This window comes from Diabrotica virgifera, chromosome 9 (genome assembly GCF_917563875.1).
Source record: "Diabrotica virgifera virgifera chromosome 9, PGI_DIABVI_V3a".
NCBI classification, from domain to species: Eukaryota; Metazoa; Arthropoda; class Insecta; order Coleoptera; family Chrysomelidae; genus Diabrotica; species Diabrotica virgifera.
The window spans coordinates 67,157,461-67,177,734 of NC_065451.1; the positions used below are offsets into that span (position 1 = coordinate 67,157,461).

Below are 20,274 nucleotides of genomic sequence, written 5' to 3' on the forward strand. Positions count from 1 at the left end.
TTATTTGAAGAAAATGTATTTTTTTGTTCTTCTTAATGGCGGTACAGGCTCGTTTTTTTAATATTGTATTTAATTACAGAGTAATTTCCACATATTAATATATTTTTCAAATTGGGCTCTGTACCGCCATTCTTTATTATGTTACGAATACGTATGCCAAATATCTCGAAAAAATATTCAAAATTACAGCCGCAATCTTGGAACGCGTTTTCGCTACCTGTTGATCGCTACTGTTTCCTCTTAAGTTTGAATTCATATGTCTGTATTTGATTCAAGGTCACAAAGCCAATAAATATACTTTCTATCAGATTGAGTTTTTCTTGACTAATGATGTAGGTTTTTGAAGTGAAAACTTCTTTAGGGACGTTGTGCACTTTTTGGATGGGGTACCCACATAACAATTTCATGTTCTTAGTAGATTCATAGAACATACTTTTAAGAAAAAGTATATACTGAGAATATACGTAATTACCATTGCGAATGTGCAGAGCAGATACTGAGTATATACTACATTACACTATTTAAACGTTCTATGTATATACTTAGAATGTACTACCGCACTTATTTTCAGTATATACCAAGAACATACTTTTTAGAAGGTTCTAAGGAGGTGCTATACATATACCTTCTAGTTATATTCTTAGAATGTACTATCGCACATATTTTTAGTATATGGGAAGAATATTCCAAGGAAGTGCTATATACCTTCTATTTATATACTTAGAATGTACTATCGCACATATTTTTAGTATATGGGAAGAATATTCCAAGGATGTTTTCAACATCACCCAATCTCATCCTAGGTTCTACTAATATATTATATTTACATGTTCTAATTGCACATGACAATGTAGTTATCCCAGATAGCAAAATGTGATTCATAGGACATTCATAGAATGTCCTAAAAGAATAATGGAATATTCAGTGAATGTCCCCTAGATATATATATTCTTTATAGAATATTCCTAGGACCAGCATTTTGTTCAGTCCTAGCGATATCCGACGGATATCTCTGGAGAATATTCCACTAATATCCCAGATATTCTATGAATATCATATAAACGTTCCGCATTCAAAGAATATCTTCAAGTGATATTCCACGCATATTTCAGATATTACCGGGATATCCTAAAGACATTCAAACAGGTACATTCGGGGAAGCACTCCAAGGAAATATACCATGAATATTGCAGATATTCCTTGAATGATCCATGAATATCCAGGCTCGCACATTCAAGGGGCAATGCCATCGGGAATATTCTAGATATTCCTTAAATATTCTCTGGGCTTTCCAAGTAACATATTTAAAGAATATTCGCATGCACATTTTGCACTGCAGTAATATTTTATGTAAATTAGGCCGAGTGCACACAGATAAAGCAAAAACATAATTAATAACAAAACTTTTGAGTAATGGTATTAGAAGCGGTTTTTTCTTCTCGATTAATAGGACACATATTGGTAAAGCAAAACGTTGTAGGTTGTATTGCTTCACCAATGTGTACTCGCTCTATTAACCAAGAAAGAAAAACTGCGCTGAACATTTTCTATAATTGCGTTTGCTGTATCAGTATTTTGGGGAAATATATGAATGAGAATATTAAAATATTAACTAATATTAATTAACTCTTTATTTCCAAATTAAAATTAATTGTGTGTTCTTCGTTTTTCTTCATCCTCTCTTTGGCTTTTGTCAGCCATTTGCTTATGGCTACTTCGACTTCCTTAGATATACAATCTATATGTAGTTTCAATATAGATTCTAAAAAAAATATTTATTTTAGTTTTCATATTTGGATTATCTATACAGGGTGCGGCAGATAAACCATTGGTTAGAAAGATCTCGAGAATTAAAAGGCACTGAAAACTAAGAATTGGCATGTAGGGATTTTCAAGGGTGAACTATTTAGTACAAATCAGCATCCTTTTGCTACTTCCGGTTACACCGGAAGTTGGTTATAACTTTGTTTTTTTTTAATGGGACATCTTGAATTTTATGGCATTTTTAGATTGTCCTTTAGGAGCTGATTTCACTGATCTATCACATTTAAGTCCAAAGGTGAATAGTTCCGAAGATATAGGGTGTTAAAAATCGATATTTTTAAATTTTAGGAATTTTTTGTTTTAAAAGTATTGATTATTGGTCAGAACGGATTACATTTTCCTATCCTAACTTTTTATTTACTATACATTGACATTTAATTGAAACAAATACAGGGTAGTCGAGAATTCCGAATTTTTGACCATCCTGTATTTGTTTTAATTAAATGGCAATGGATAGTAAATAAAAAGTTAAGATAGGAACATGTAAGCTATTTTGAACAATAATCAAAATACTGATAAAACAAAATATTCCTAGAATTTAAAATTATTGATTTTTATCACCCTATGATCAAAATCGGAAATACTGTAGCTGTTTTGTAGTACATGACAGGCTATTTTTGACTAACTATTCCATGAACTTTTATTTGGCAATTTTATATGTAGTAGGGCCATAATACTACATAAAATTGATAAAAGTTTATACATTATTTCCGATTTTAACTTGATACAGTTTACCCAAATAAGCCGGTCATAGTGTATTGGAACTTTCTTATGCAGGGTGCATAAGAAACATACATATCAATGCAGGGTACATATCAATTTTGAGTTTTCAGTGATCTTTAATTCTCGAGATCTTTTTAACCGGCAGTTTACCTGCCGCACCCTGCATAAGAAAGTTCCAATACACTATGACCGGCTTATTTGGGTAAACTGTATCAAGTTAAAATCGGAAATAATGTATAAACTTTTATCAATTTTATCTAGTATTATGGCCCTACTACATATAAAATTGCCAAATAAAAGTTCATGGAATAGGTAGTCAAAAATAGCCTGTCATGTACTACAAAACAGCTACAGTATTTCCGATTTTGACTTGATACATCAATTTTAACTCACCAACATTTCTATCTATCTATCTCACGCTTTCAATTGTAGTAGGTTGAAGAACTTTCATTAGAATATTTAATTATTTTGACTAAATCTTTATATACAGGGAAACATATTTCAAGTTCTATGTAGAATCAATCAATGACAAGTATTAATTTAAGAAAATTGCTGCCTTCTGGTAACTCTAAATTTAGCCTGCTCCTTTAATATTCGCTGTGAGTTCTATTTAAAATAAATACTGAGGAATTATTATTTAATTCATTTACTGGGAATCGGTCAGGAATATAAAAAAATTCTTTTGTTTCTGTACGTTTCGGTTTATTTTAATTTAAACCATTTTCAACAGTTTGTCACCTCATAGAGGTTAGTCGTTAGTGGTTTCGTGTGTCAAATATATTTATATTTATTTATTTATATTTGACACACGAAATCACTAACGACTATATAACCTCTATGAGGGGACAAACTGTTGAAAAGGGTTTAAATTAAAATAAACCGAAATGTACAGAAACAACAGAATTTTTTTATATTCCTGACCGATTCCCAGTAAATGAATTAAATAAAATTTGTCGGTCATAAAACAAACGTATAATACTGAGGAATATTATTTTTGATAAACTTGTTTAATAATCTGATTTATTTCTACACAAAACTGTCAAATTTTAACAAAATATATACTCACTTATTACGGCAGTGCAAATTAGAGTCTTATTAAAGGGATTTTCCCCTTATGACCTTGAAAACTGTAGATAACTGCTAATTGATCATTGAAGATTTTTTTCAAGCATCTCCTGACACTTTCCTTGTAATCAAAACCTCCCACCTGACGCATGTAAATAACCTGCAGACAGTCACTTATTAGATTTCTAACTGTAGTCTAACAATTTTTATTTGAGTGTGATTCATTGTTGAGAATGCGCTTGAATCTCCTTTTGATATAGATACAGATGAATCGTACTCAAATAAAAATTGTCAGAATATAAACATTGAATATTTTCAATACAAAGTCTCAAAAAAATTTTAAAAATATAAGAATATCACTCACAAAGTTGTCTAGATTTGTAGCATTTTCTAGTAGCTTTTCAACGTCTCCTAGTTCTTCTAAGGTGGATAGAGGTAATTTCTTATGAACTTCATCATCAGTTATATCTGTACTTTTTTGTTGCCCTCTGATTATAGTGGACAATTCATCCACTTTTCTGTCAATTTCACTAAGTTTTTGTTCTTGTAATTCTAACGTTCTTTTTATTCTTATTAAATATGAAATTGCAGTTTCTTGAGCATTGGCATCTAAAACAAAAATCAAAATTATTGACCAAATAGCAACTACATAGGTGCTTTCACTGTAGTATTGAGCCGTACTTTTTGTTAACAATTCATATTGTTTTCACGCAAACCATCAATTTTTTTAATTGTTAAAAAATCAGTTTAACATCTGTAAAGTTGATTTACAGCCAATACATAAACTGAAATTAGTACTTAAGCACAATGTGAATGGTCTTTAATTGTAGAAATTCAATAACAATTAGAAAATAACTTACTTGTTGGTGTGGGTTTGGAAGTTTCTTGCACGGTTTTTACTTCCTGTTTGTTTTCTAATCCAATATTTGGATGAGTTCCTAAAAGATCATAGTTATAAATAAAGCTTATGTAAAAATACACATTAAAGAATGTGCCACAGCACTTGAATTTGTACTCCAATCTGTCGAACGGTACGTTTGTCAGTTCACTTGCTTTGGTGGTAGATATATGCAAGTGACTATAACACTATGAGTTCATATCATATATTATATTTACAGTACAGCAAGTTAAAATGAATCATCACCTCATAAAACTTATTTTATTATTAAAAATGTGCTCACTTGATTTAGATGGGGTACACTTTTCATGTTGTTCTTTCTTAGACTCTGCAATAAAATAGAATTACAAAATTAAAATTTATAATAACACCTTTTTAATTTTACAACTTACTAGGAAATGAATGTTCAAAAACCAGATCTGACCCATCTGAGTCCTGCTCACTACTACTGCTCGCTATTTTCCTTGGTTTAGGAGGTCTCTTTTGTGGTAACACAGTTTCTTTATCTGATTTGTAATTCTGGCTATTGCACGCTTTACTAGCTCTAATGTGAGCTTTGTTAAACAGTACAAATTCTGTCTGGCTTTCTAACACTGCCTCATGTATTGGCCATTCCTCTAAGGGGTCATATTCTTCAATAATAAAGTTGGATAACTCCTTCTCAGTATGATCGTCCACGGGAGGAAATTTACAAAGTTTGTTTGCTTTGTCATACCACTTAGCTGGTACTGCCTCAATTGTTTCACTTTCTGGAAATCTCAAAACAACCCAAGGCATTTCTTCAACAAATTCTTTGTAGGTTTCCAGTGTTCCATAAAAAAAAGATATGTAACTTATTAAAATATTGTAGAATTTTATGATTTTATGTGCAATAAGATTGCTTCCTGATAATAGTTCAGTAGTGCTCTTCAATAAATAAGGTAATAAAAATAATAAAAACAATAAAATACAGGCTGCATATACCCAAAATAACCATAGGTGCAGTTTTAATTTTTTTAATATCAGCCTAACATGCATGCATATCTCCACTTTTTTATTTCACAAATACAGAAGCTACAAATATAACAACTCTTTCTTGATAATAAAAAATAAACCAACTTTAAGGTTGATCTTACTATAATGACGAACATTTCTTCACCATTTTTTAACAATTTTTTGTAATTTCTTTTTTATGTAATTGAGAGTTAGTTGGTGTAAAAGGTTTACGTATAATAATTTATTCTAATTTTAACTACGAGCCTATACTGAATCAATATATATGATGGAACTCTTTTAAATAACTGGAACTGGGACTATTTAAAAGTAATTTTAAAAGAAAATTAAAAAGTATTTAAAAAATGGTCAAGGAACATTTCTCAGTAGGGTAAGATCAACCTTAATAAATACCGAATCACCATGCAGGAAGCATCTTAATTGTTACATATATTACTATTCAGTGCAGTAGAGGTGCAACTACAAATTTGTTATTGTAAGGCATTCTACAGCATTTTAATGCTATATCTGATATTGGCCAATATTTTAAAGTACTTAAATTTTCTACTAAAAATATATCCAAGTTTGATGAATTACAAGGAATGTTAAAAAAGTCAGATTTACTCTGATATTCTGAACCTATTACTACATTCTGATGTAATCTAGGGCAATATACAATATTTTTAATTTCAATAATTGACTTATCTTTTAGGATGCAACAAGAATCTTTTAAAGAAAGAGATAATGCAAATTTCTCAAAGCATATTTTTTTAAATTCATGCCCTGTAGTATCGTCTATTAAAACACCCCCTACATATTCTCTTTCTAAACAAAATTGGAAAGGAATTTCCTTATTTCTATTTTGTGGAGTAAATTGAATTTTATTAGTGTTTAGTTGATAATTACGCCGAATAATTTGCTGAAGAGGTTTGTCATGCTTTCTAACCTGCTTAAGTAAACTCTGCAAAAAATTTTCACTAGAAAAATTACTGAAATTCTCTAATGAACCAAATTTTCGACAGTCATCAGCTAAATGCAGCAGATTATGAAAATTGTGTGACATTATTTGTTTACCATATAACCTCTGAACGGTTTCGACAAATTTTCTTAATAAAGCCTCTGCATAATCTATTACATCTACATTGTTGCTATCTGTCAAACTTAATAATAAATGTATTGAAACGGAAAGCATTAAAAAATTTTGATATTTTTGCTTTTCTATTATATCTTTCAAAACAACTGGACCTGTGTAAATTAAAAACTGTCTATATTCAGTAGCTTTCCAGCGTTTTGATTCTTTTAAAGTTCGAGGTTGACGAGAAAATTCTGATGGAATATAACCAGACATTTCCACCAACTTTGCAGATATATTTTCAATTTGTCTACTGGATAGTTTATGTGGAGGTCGCCCGTTACACCAAATTCCACAAACAATTTTTTTACAACTCCTAATGCAATTAGGTGCATGTAGTCTAATGGTATATCAGTTATTAGATTTATGTTTTTAATTTCACTTAGAATGGTAGTCCCTGTATGATGATCTGAATCATCCTGCTTACTAAAATTATCATGTGTTCTTTTAATAAAATTCAAATCTGTAAAACACACTCTATCACTTATATATTCCCCTTCCTGAGTACATTTTGTACATGAACTGTAGCCGGAATGTCCTTTAATTTTTAGTATCAAAGCCTTTGCAACTGCATCAAATAAAAACATACTGATTTTAAATGCATAGGATTGTCCAAACACCACAACTCCATTTTGAATTAAATTATTTGCCTCATCCACAAATTCAGACAAAAAATTGTTAAAATCATGAGGTTTTTCATATCCGTGATAAATCCCTATCAAAAATACTGGACTGTTTAAACTACATTTATTATTTATTCCCAAAATCGGATAAACTTGACTAGCTGAGCTTTTTGACAATGGTAGGCCATCAATATTTATACCTATTTCTATACAATCTCGAGCTGTGGGTTTCATATTAAACTTTTTATAATGATTTTCTAAACCTTGTTCTATACCAACATGACAGTAATGACCGGGAGTTACATTTCTCATAATAGTACACTTTGGAGTGTATAAGAAGGTTCTTGGATCATGAGGTAATTGAGAGAGATTATTACTTTCTTCTGAGGAAAAGGATCTTAAAATATCTAACAAAGCTCTGAGTGATGAATGGGGTACACTATATGAAACGGCCCAGTCTCGCAATTTATTGAACCCTGTTGAATTCGTTGGTTTAATAAAAAATGTAGTATCAGAGTTTAAAATCTGGTTTGGAACAGTTTCTAAATTATGAATTGTTTCATTACTGGACATTACTGTATCTAAATCACTCTCCTCACTACTTAAATTAATTATTGGATCACCCATACATTCATCGGAAATATCAGATTGTGAGGCTACATTAATAAACTCATTAGAAGATCCTTGATCATAGTTAGTTTTTACTGTGGTTTTACTTTCACGTGTTCCCGCATTTTCCTTAACATAGTTTAGAACTTGAACTATTTCCCTATTTGTTCTTAGATAAAAATTACGGTTTCGTTTTAACATAGTATGCTTTCGTGGCATTTTATAAAGTAACTTAAAATTGTACTTACATTAATATCCACAAAATTTTGGCCGATGCTTGTTTAAAAAGTCGCCTATTGCTACTTGCTTTGCTTGCCGAGAATGAAGAATGCCGATGCCACAAGCCGATGCCGCCAAAATGATCATGGAACAATGGTGTTACACGTGTTACATCAAAGAATACACCATGGAGTGATTATAGATACTTGATTTGTTCTCTTGTTTATGTTTTGACGTGATTAAAACAAAGCTACAACTATTAAACTTGCTTCTTTTTCATAAACATCATTATACACTTGTGCTATTCCATTGAACAAAAACAAATGTTTGACAGCAGACAGCACGACCGTCAATTCTTCTTCGGTTTTTCACTATGTACACATGGCCCTTTACTATTTAGCTTTTTAGAAATGTCTTAAAAGAATATTCTGGGGATCTGCTCCCAAAGAATATTCCTCGAGAGATATTCTAAGGATGTGCTACTGAAGAATATTCATCGAGAAATATTCTTAGAATTTACCCATAGTATTGTTCTATGGATATTCTGTTGGGAATATTCACAGAATATTCGTCCAAGATATATATATATATATATATATATATATATATATATATATATATATATATATATATATATATATATATATATATATATATGAAAGGAAACGGCGATTGCATTTTATTTCACTTCGACCACCACCGATATTCTACACGACGTGTTTCGAGCTCATGTCAAGCTCTCGTCAGGAACATCTAGGTGGATGGTCGAGGTGTAAGAAAATGCTTTTGGCCTTTCTGGTAATAATAAAATAACCAGACTTCAGTACACTTGGTACGACATCTATATGAATTAAACGAAAAGATTTCTCTGATATACAGAAGAAATCTTTTCCGTAGCGGACGCGAAAATGTAAATTTCAAAGTCTTCATAAAAGACGATGAACGACAAAAGACACCTCTTTGTGTCACAGATTTGTCTACAAAGCCACGTTATTCGCTACACATTCGTCAATAACGGAGAAAAACCGTGATATGAAAGGAAACGGCGATTGCATTTTATTTCACTTCGACCACCACCGATATTCTACACGACGTGTTTCGAGCTCATGTCAAGCTCTCGTCAGGAACATCTAGGTGGATGGTCGAGGTGTAAGAAAATGCTTTTGGCCTTTCTGGTAATAATAAAATAACCAGACTTCAGTACACTTGGTACGACATCTATATGAATTAAACGAAAAGATTTCTCTGATATACAGAAGAAATCTTTTCCGTAGCGGACGCGAAAATGTAAATTTCAAAGTCTTCATAAAAGACGATGAACGACAAAAGACACCTCTTTGTGTCACAGATTTGTCTACAAAGCCACGTTATTCGCTACACATTCGTCAATAACGGAGAAAAACCGTGATATGAAATTGAAATAAAATGCAATCGCCGTTTCCTTTCATATCACGGTTTTTCTCCGTTATTGACGAATGTGTAGCGAATAACGTGGCTTTGTAGACAAATCTGTGACACAAAGAGGTGTCTTTTGTCGTTCATCGTCTTTTATGAAGACTTTGAAATTTACATTTTCGCGTCCACTACGGAAAAGATTTCTTCTGTATATCAGAGAAATCTTTTCGTTTAAATATATATATATATATATATATATATATATATATATATATATATATATATATATATTCGGCCGATCACTTTACGAGTATTAGCCAATGATTTTGCTTATTTATTTTTATATATATATATACATATATACAAATAGTATCTTAATTGACTTATTAGGAAATACGAATTTCTCTATTTTTGGATATAGAAGTCAAACTGGGGCCTTAAAGTACACTATTATCCAATATTCAAGCTTTCGGAAATGTTTATTTCCTTTCTCAAGAATTTCTACAATGCAATAAGATAAAATTTAGAACATATGTATGAAAGAATAAAAAATATTAATGAGTAACTTACCAGAATTTAGATTATAAAAGAATGTTGATTACAATACATAATTAAAAATACTATTACTAAAACTAAAAACATTTTAGAAAAGATTAAAAAATTGATTAATTTTGAAATAAGGGATTTTTAACGAATTTAAAAGAATAAAGATAGCAACTAAAAATATAAAAACTTTGTATTCACTATATACTAAAACTAAACAACAATGTAACACTCTAGAAAAATGCAATGTTATCTACTCCATATCTTGTACAAACTGTGATTTAGTTTATATTGGTCAAACCGGTAGAAATTTATCTAGTCGCATAACATCTCATAAAAGTGGTTGTAAAATTCTTAAACCCTCATGTGCCTTAGCAGAGCACGTTATTCAAAATAACCACATTATGAATTTTCATGATCCAAAAATATTAGATATTGTAAACAATAAACATAAACGTACTTTTCTTGAGATGGTTCATATCAGCAAAGGTTCGAACACAATGAACAAAAAATCTGAAATTGACAATCTTAGCAAAATTTATAATTACATCCTTTCTTTTGAAAAATAATCAGTTATATCAAATCATAATTTTTTTTTCTAATCTACACTTTATAATTTGGCATTAAATGTTAACAAAATTAATTATTATCACCAATATTTAAAATTAATTTTTTTTTTGCTTTTAAACATTTCCTTATTTTTATTATCAAAAAATGTTTTCAATTCCTTGTAGATGTAGACACCGATATGCTATGACCATAGTTACATTTAGTCTTTGTCAGCCATGTATTTAGAATTTATAAATAAATTTTAAAAAGTCAATCAAAATTAGATCAAAACTTCAAAATTAATCAATTTTTTAATCTTTTCTAAAATGTTTTCTGAAGAATTTTTATTGTTTCTATGTTTTTTGAAATGTTAAACAGCCGTTTTAGTAATAGTATTTTTAATTATGTATTGTAATCAACATTCTTTTATAATCTAAATTCTGGTAAGTTACTCATTAATATTTTTTATTCTTTCATACATATGTTCTAAATTTTATCTTATTGCATTGTAGAAATTCTTGAGAAAGGAAATAAACATTTCCGAAAGCTTGAATATTGGATAATAGTGTACTTTAAGGCCCCAGTTTGACTTCTATACCCAAAAATAGAGAAATTCGTATATATATATATATATATATATATATATATATATATATATATATATATATATATATATATAGAAAAGAAAAATCATTGGCAAATAACTCGCAATGTGAATGTGAATACAAAATTAACAATATAAAAAGATGGAATGCAACTGCAGACACGTGTTTCTGACTCATTAGTCGTCATCAGTACAGTATAGCCAAGTTAGAAGAATGATAGTTTAACTTGGAAAAAGGTCACTACAGGAGCAATATTACCATTTGTGACAACAATGTCAGAAGACCCTGCCTTTCAGGGCGACGACCAACACAGTCACGGAGGTAAAGCTACCTGAGGAAAGAAAAGCCAAAACCTTATACAATAAAGGATGTTAAGTAAGCGAGTACAACTATAAACATAGAAAAGAAAAATCATTGGCAAATAACTCGCAATGTGAATGTGAATACAAAATTAACAATATAAAAAGATGGAATGCAGCTGCAGACACGTGTTTCTGACTCATTAGTCGTCATCAGTACAGTATAGCCAAGTTAGAAGAATGATAGTTTAACTTGGAAAAATATCACTACAGGAGCAACTATCAGGAGTTTAAACTATCATTCTTCTAACTTGGCTATACTGTACTGATGACGACTAATGAGTCAGAAACACGTGTCTGCAGTTGCATTCCATCTTTTTATATTGTTAATTTTGTATTCACATTCACATTGCGAGTTATTTGCCAATGATTTTTCTTTTCTATGTTTATAGTTGTACTCGCTAACTTAACATCCTTTATTGTATAAGGTTTTGGCTTTTCTTTCCTCAGGTAGCTTTACCTCCGTGACTGTGTTGGTCGTCGCCCTGAAAGGCAGGGTCTTCTGACATTGTTGTCACAAATGGTAATATTGCTCCTGTAGTGATCTTTTTCCAAGTTAAACTATCATTCTTCTAACTTGGCTATACTGTACTGATGACGACTAATGAGTCAGAAACACGTGTCTGCAGTTGCATTCCATCTTTTTATATTGTTAATTTTGTATTCACATTCACATTGCTAGTTATTTGCCAATGATTTTTCTTTTCTATGTTTATAGTTGTACTCGCTTACTTAACATCCTTTATTATATATATTGTTATATTACTATTTGATATGAGAATTAAAATTTTATAATTATAAGCAAAATTCGAATTAATATAAAAGAATCTTCAATTTTCTCAACCACGGGCATGTAAATTTAGAACAACCTGTATACAACAAATTATTATACTTAGTTTTTAAGAAAGTGATTCGAAGAAGCGAACGAAACTCGGTAACAATGCGCCTAAGATAAACAAGTTTGAGTGACGCGGACCATTATAGTGTTCGCGGAAGATTCGATCATTAGCCTACGCTGAATAAGACTCAGTGAAATAGATAATAGGTCATTAAGTTTTGTAAAAAGTAGAAAGTAAGTTTAAATTGGGAAATGATTATTTTTTCTTGAAATCCATTAAACATATTTAGAAAGATTAAAAGTTGGTATTGAGGAATACGGCGAATTAAAATTTGTGGTGGAATGTTGATTTTTGAATCTGGAAGGGATATTTAGAAAGTAGGGGAATGAATGAGGAGGATAGGGCAGAATGTTTTGAGCTGTCGAGAGGTGAAGTCCAGTGGTAGACGGTAGTGTACGAAGAGTGAAAAAGCCGGTGTAGTTCCGTGAGTGTTGAGTACCCAAGGGGAACGAGAGGTAGGCCGAGTCGAGAGAAAAGAATCTCCTTGAGCAAAGAGTGTCCCGGTAGCTGATTGAAGTGGTTCGAAAAAGGTAGAACACGGCATCACGAGAAAAGCAGGAACGAGAGCTATACGAGGTAGTTTTCAAAGGAGAACATTGCTGGAGGCCAGAACGAGTTTCTTTGTCGCAGCCAAGGGTAGGAGGAAACGGGTTTTGTGTGAGGACATTCGCAGTTCACCAGATAAAGGTCAGTCTCATTTGTCAGGACATGAATGTATGGGTTTTTGTATTAAATACCACATTAAAAATTGAAGAACATTATCGCTAATATCAGAAGATTTTCATCAAACTTAAATCAATTTGTTGCTAATAAATCCTAATAGTTCATTATTAATAAAAATTTTAAATTGGAAACCAAAAGGAAATAAGATTCCCATTTTTAAATGTTTGTATTAAATAAATATAAGATCTAACAAATATTAAGCAGTAATTGCCATTTATATAAAATAAACAAAATTTTGATTTATAATTGTAATCCATATGTGTGTATTATTTTATTTTTTTCCTATCCCGATTAGGAACCACTGAGAAATACTTAGAAGTCACGAAAGTAAGTAAGTAATTTTATAATTCGCCCTGAGATTGAAAACATATTGATATGTGATCTGGTTGATTAATTAGATTATCATTAATGCATTAATTAAATTAAATTACATATAAGAATATCATCACATATAAATAAATAAGATCACAACAAATGTCGTCCAACGTGGAAAGCATTGAAAAGTATTTCTAGTGGCAAATTTGAAGGATAGAAAGAGAAAAGCCGGTAGTTGGAAATTTATATGCCTGTGGTAAAAAGTGAGAGACTTACAGTTGATAACATAAAAATTTAGATCCCTTTAGGTACAAATTTTACATAACTGATTTAATACTTTATTTTTACGATATTTACATTTGATATATTTATTTACAGTTTATAATATTTGGGGGAGAAAAAGTCGTGTTGGGTAACATACTATTAAAATTTCACATTTGGCGGGGATAGTACTTCTTGAAAACAAATGTCTGTGACAAGAAGCCAAAGCAAAGACAACAAAAAACAAAAAGAACATTCAGGTCAAGAGGAAAATTCTGACCAAGAAGATATTTTAGACACAACAATCATGGAAACAGGAAAAAAAGAATTGTCAGAATTAGAAAAGATATTACAACTTATGCAAATCCAGTCACAAAAAATGGATGAAGCAAAACGAACAATGGATAAAAATCAGGAAGAAACATCAAAGAAAATGGATGAATCAAATCAAAAAATGGATGAAACAAAAGAAAATGGATAAAATCCAAGATAATCAAAGAGAAACAAAACAAGCAATGGATAAAAATCAGGAAGAAACATCAAAGAAAATGGATAAAGTGGAGCAAAAAATGGATGACAATCAACAGGAAACACAACAAGCAATAGAAGAGAACAATAAGAAAATAGAGGAACGCATAGAAAAGTATGAAAAGGAAATAAAAGGATGTTTGACAACAATGAAAAACGAGATAGAACAGCAAGAAATGAAAATTAAAGATCACATGCAAGAACAAGAAATTAGAATGAAGGACCACATGAAAGAACAAGAAATGAAAATTCAAAACAAAATGGAGGAGTTAACGAATGGCCAGAAAAAGGAACTAGAAAATTTGGAAAATAAGTTGGAAAATGCTATTCAAGTAGACAGAGAAGAAGTGAAAAAAAGAATCACAGAAATAGAAAAACAAGTCACCGAAAACAGGACGCAACAGAATGTCGGAGAAAGAAGAGAAATGGTTATACATAGCACAGATGACGTGAAGATAAGGTTTGGCGGGGATGTAAGAAGATTACACCCAGTGCCGTTCATAAATAGCCTGAAAAAGAAAATACAGCACATCGGAAATTTCGAAACAGCAAAAGAAACTATCAGAAACCATCTCAAATATGAAGCAAGCCTATGGTTCGATAGCAAAGAAGAAGAATTCGGCAATTGGCAACAATTTGAACAAAAATTTTTGAATTATTTCGGGGAAAAGTCCAACAATTGGAAATTAACAAGGAATTGCAAAATGGGAAATACAATGATAGGATGGGGGTATCAGAAAGGACATATGCTTTACAAATTTACAATAATGCAAAACATTTACAATATAATTACTCATCGGAACAATTAGTCGCACTGATTGCAAGACATTTCGAAGAAACGCTGGAAGACCATATCACATTGCAAAACTACAAAGACATAGATAGTCTATGCCAATTCTTACAAATAAGAGAATCACGTTTAAGAGAAAGAAAATCAAGAAGGTCGCGAGAAGATTACAGGCCCCGAGAAACACAGGATTACAGAGATAGAAATCAAAATAGGAGGGACTATACAAGACGAGATTTTAATCCCAGAAGGGAAAACGAAAATAGAGACAACGGAAGAGGAAATTATGAACAAAGAAATAGGCAATGGAATGAGGACAGAAATCGAGAATACCAGAATAGAAACACCACACGCTCAAATCAAGAAAACAGAAATAATGGTAGACAAAATGAACAGGGATATCGAGAAAACCGAAACAGATCCGACAGACCAAGAGAAAATAGAAGAGAGGTAAATAATACCCAGACAGAAGAATATGACGGAGAGAGACATTATGACGAAAATATAAACAACGATGAGCAACCGGCGTCTTTTCACGACGGCGCTCACTAAAAACAAAAAATCAAACAGGAATCTTTTGTCACCCCAAGGAGTTTATTAAATTGGCAGGAAACAACGAAAAGAAAAATGGAGTTAATTTAAAATTTGTGGATGGATTTATCAACGAGAAACCAATTAAAATTATGATAGATACTGGATCTGAAATAACATTGGTCAACAGAAAACTAATACAAGAAGTTAATTTAACAAATTTAATTGACAAAATACGTAGGGTAAATTTAGTGGGCGCAAACAAACGGACATTGGCAACTATAAATGAAGGCATACGAGTAATGGTACGACTGGGTAAGAAGATGTATGCACTACAATGTGTAATAATGCCAAACATGTCACATGACATGATAGTAGGAGTTGACGAATTGGCAGAAAAACATGTAGTGATAGATTTTAAAAATAATACGATGAAACTAACAGAAGAAAAAGAAGAAGAACAGGACAAGGAACATGAGAAACAAAATACGGACGAATCAGGGAAAGAACAAACAGTGGAAATGAATTTGGCAACGAAGCAAGGACAAAGAAGAAAAGGGAGAAAAAGTCAGAAAAAGATAAAAGAAAATGAAACCTGTGGCTCCTCAAAAGAAGAGTTGAGCCCAGAAGAAGAAAAATTGAGAGTATCAAAAGCAAAAGAAACCTGGGATTCCTCAAAAGAAGAGACGAGCTCAGGAGAAGAAGAAATAAAGCTAACAAATGAAAGTGAAAAGAATATGATTGAAACAGTGGTATTTGAAGAGGAGGTATATGTAAACGAGGATGCAGAATGCACGGTAAACATATGTGAAGAATCTGAGGAGAAAGACAGAAAATTGATATGTGGAGAAGGGAAAGAAAAAGAATTGCGGTTGATATTAAGAAACTACGAAAATTTGATCAATGAGGAAAACAGAGTGGCGAAAAAGTACGAACATTCATTTGAGGTGAAAAACTTGGGAAATTTTCGATCAAAGACTTACCCGATTCCATACAAGTATCGACAAGAGGTGAAAGAAGAAATTAATAAAATGTTGGAAGATCAAATCATCGAAAGATGTGATTCACCGTATGTTAACCCGATTGTGATAGTAAAGAAAAGCAATGGAGAATTGAGATTATGTTTAGATGCCAGGAATATCAACCAGCACACTGTATCACAATATGAATCACCTCTAAACATCGAGGCCATTTTTGGAAGAATTACGGGATCACACATATTTTCTAAAATTGACTTAAAACACAGTTTTTGGTTGATACCTTTAGCTGAAAAGTGTAGAAACTACACCGCTTTCTCAATTGATGGTATTGTCTACCGGTTTAAGGTAGTGCCATTTGGATTGCAGAGTGCTTGTGCTGCACTCGTCCGAGCTCTACATACCATTTTAAATCGCCATGAAGATTTCATAGTTCATTATATCGATGATTTATTAATTTTTTCACAAGATACTCAGAGTCATCTGGAACACATAAAAATAATTCTGGAAGAATTGGACACAGCGGGATTGAAATTAAACATTGAAAAATGTCAATTTTTTCAAAAAGAAGTAATTTATTTGGGTTTTCCCAAAAAAGAAGTAATTGGACACCAAAACAGTCAGATTAGCCGAAGACAGAGTCAAGCTCATAGATGAATACCCAAGACCAACGAATTTGAAAACATTGAGAGGTTTTCTTGGCACGATTAATTATTTTAAAAAGCTGATTCCCGATTTGAGCCAAAAGGAAATCCCTCTGATAAAATTGCTTAAAAAAGGAATAAAATGGAATTGGAAAGAAGAACAGGAGGAAGCTTTCGAAACATTAAAACGAGAATTCGCAAAAGGAACGAAAATATACCACCCCATTTACAATTTACCTTTTATACTCCGAACTGATGCGTCCATACAAAAATTTTCAGGAGTTCTGTCTCAAATACAAAACGACCAAGAAGTGCCGATATGTTTTATATCTCGAGTGACTAAAACACATGAGAGAAAATATAGTGTTACAGAATTGGAGTTTGCCAGTGTACTATATTGCGTAAACAAATTGAGGTTTTACTTATTGGGAGCAAAATTCACAATCGAAACAGACCATGCAGCTTTAGTACATATCATGAAGAATCGATTAGTAAATAATAGAATACATAGAGGCATTCTATTATTACAGGAGTATGATTTTGAGTTCCGATATATAAAAGGAAAAGACAACATAAGTCCCCCCGTAATATGAGTGCTCCCGAAATTTTTAAAATAAGTAGTAATTCGTTTCAGTAATAAAGTTCTCATCTTTGTTGAGTGGTGACAACTGATGTTGCAGTACTTAGTGAAGGTCCAAGTAAGTTAGAAATATACTAATTAATAGAGAAATTTGAGCAATTACAGTAATAGGTACAGTGTATTGGTGAATATTAAATTAATAACTGCTAAAGGGATCCATACACGTATAATGGCAACAAAAACTAGAAGCGGAATCTTATCAAGTGGTGCTTCTTTGGACGAAAACAGTTTAGAAGTCATAATATCAAAAGTATGTCAAAAGTTTATGACAAAACTGGACCAGAATTTAGATAATTTGGAGAAAAAATTTGATGATTTGGAGAAAAAATTTGATGCAGTTCAGGATACACTTAATGATGTATCACAACAAATATTAAATATGAAAACAAACATAGAAACACACACAACAGAAATTAGCAACATAGCAAAAACAATTGATGACATATAGGCACTTCAAAAGAAAAGGACCCTGCGTTTTGATGGCATTAATGAAACTAATAATGAAACTAATAATAAATCGAGAACAGTGGTGGTAGACTTTAGTTCTTATTTGAAGAAAAAGGAAATTCTAAGTGCTAGAAGACAATTAAGAGAAACAAAAATATTTGTGAATGAAGATCTAACGAAACAAAGGTATTCATTATTGAAGAAGGCAAGGAGTAAGTTCGGGAAGACTGAGGCATGGAGTTACGATGGTAGAGTATTTATAAAGAAGAATGATGAAATTAAAGTGATTACTTGCGAATCGGATCTTGACAATTAACGTGTGTGGGCTACTTTATACTCAAAGTTTCTGTAATGTGTATATCAGTGACTGATAAGTTTTTGTTGATAGTAATTTAGATATATTAATTTGGAACTTAAATTCGTTGATTTTGGTTTGTAGTGTATAAGAGGATAAAAATATTGATGTTGTTAATGAGTTACTTATAGAAAAACTGGATGTTTTAAATTATTTCAATTATTGTTTTAAGTTATTTGGTTTGTCAAAAATTTATGAAAAGAATTTACTACGGTATAGTAGAAATAAAATAGGTGTAAAAAATATATATTAAATAATAAATATAATATGATTAGGATTTGATATCAGGGGACAACTCAATTCATGACAGGGATTCACATAAACTTTCAGAATTGTAGGGGACTGAACACGAAAACTGCGGAATTCTATAAAAATTGCTTGGAAGGTAATTATGATGTAGTAGTAGCTGTAGAAACATGGCTTCGGGAGGATATGGTTGATGGAGAACTAATTGATATAAATGTATTTAACTTATTGAGATCTGACAGAAACCAGGAGATTTCTGGCAAAACTAAGGGAGGAGGAGTATTAATGGTAATAAAAAAGGAGCATAAGATTTTAAAAGTAACACAACATTGTTCATCTTTTGAAATTTTGGTTGCGGATTTAAAAATTAATAACAAATTAAGTATAAAATTAATTGGAGTGTATATTCCACCAGATTGTAAATTACATGACTATGCGAATTGCTTCGAATTGTTACAAACACATATTACTGATATTAATAACACGTTTATTTTTGGCGACTTCAATATTGCAGAAATTAAAGGAACCGAAAATCTAGATTTTACTAATGGAAGTGCTAAGTTTAAAAGTATGATTGAGTTTTTAAATTTTAATTCATTTTTGCTTTATAACAATGTAAAAAACTGGCAGGGCAAAACTTTAGATCAAGTAGTAGCATCTGCAGATAATATAAATAGTTGTAAGGTATGTCAAGAGCAGTTACCGTTAGTAAAGGAAGATAGATTACATCCATCTCTGGAAATTCAACTTTCATTTACAGTAGGTATCAAGTTTTAGACAAACAGATAAGTTAGTTGGTAATAGATTTAATTTTAAAAAAGCAAATTTTGATTTGATGTGTGATTTGATGAGAAATATGACGTGGGAAGCTGTAACAGAGGAAATAGAAGTAGATAAAGCTCTAGATATCTTTTACTCAAAAGTACTTAATATAAGGATCTGTACCACAATATAATATTTACAAGAATTATTCTAATTTTCCGGAATGGTTTACGCCTGATATCAAAAAGTTGCTCAAACAAAAAAATAATTTTAGAAAGTTAAGACATGTTTCAATTTATTTTAACAATCAATTTATAGAGACCAGAAAAAAACTGAAATCATTAATTAACATAGAGCACAGGAAATATATACGGCAAATTGAGGAAAATATAGAAAATGAGTTTAACAATTTCTGGAATTTCATTAATAATAAGAATTCTAAGTCTAATCAAACAGAAATATTTTATTTTGGGGGTAAAGAAATAAATCAGAGTGATACTGCTAATGAGTTTGCGAAATATTTTGAATCTGTTTATTCTACCGACATTTCTAGCTATAACACTAATTTTACAAATATTATTAGTAATAACAATGTTTTGAATTTACCATCAATAACAAGCGTAGATTATGATAATGCAGTCAA

At 31.2% G+C, this 20,274-nt stretch overlaps 1 protein-coding gene across 2 annotated transcripts; it reads right to left on the reverse strand.

Annotated features, from left to right (window-relative positions):
* Positions 1–1,613: 1,613 nt before the first annotated feature.
* On the reverse strand, positions 1,614–8,338 carry LOC126892474 (uncharacterized). Of its 2 annotated transcripts, XM_050662005.1 has the most exons (7): positions 8,095–8,338; positions 4,903–5,301; positions 4,794–4,838; positions 4,473–4,550; positions 3,977–4,221; positions 3,614–3,772; positions 1,614–1,762 (listed from the first exon to the last, which is right to left on the reverse strand). In XM_050662005.1, the coding sequence occupies exons 2-6, from the start codon at positions 5,285–5,287 to the stop codon at positions 3,632–3,634; spliced, it is 894 nt and encodes a 297-aa protein (XP_050517962.1). In that variant the 5' UTR covers positions 5,288–5,301; positions 8,095–8,338; the 3' UTR covers positions 1,614–1,762; positions 3,614–3,631. The 2 variants fall into 2 exon arrangements, with proteins under 2 accessions (XP_050517962.1, XP_050517961.1); XM_050662004.1 differs by lacking the exon at positions 8,095–8,338 and having other exon boundaries at positions 4,903–6,255.
* Between the last annotated feature and the right edge of the window lie 11,936 nt (positions 8,339–20,274).

What these genes read in the sequence shown, in the direction of transcription:
- LOC126892474 (XM_050662004.1), bottom strand. Translation starts at nt 5,527, where the DNA reads ATGCATGTTAGGCTGATATTAAAAAAATTAAAACTGCACCTATGGTTA. An exon ending in GTGTACCCCATCTAAATCAA is followed by an intron (nt 4,551 to 4,793) that starts GTGAGCACATTT and finishes ATGATCTTTTAG; the next exon opens with GAACTCATCCAAATATTGGA. An exon ending in CTACAAATCTAGACAACTTT is followed by an intron (nt 3,773 to 3,976) that starts GTGAGTGATATT and finishes GACTGTCTGCAG; the next exon opens with GTTATTTACATGCGTCAGGT.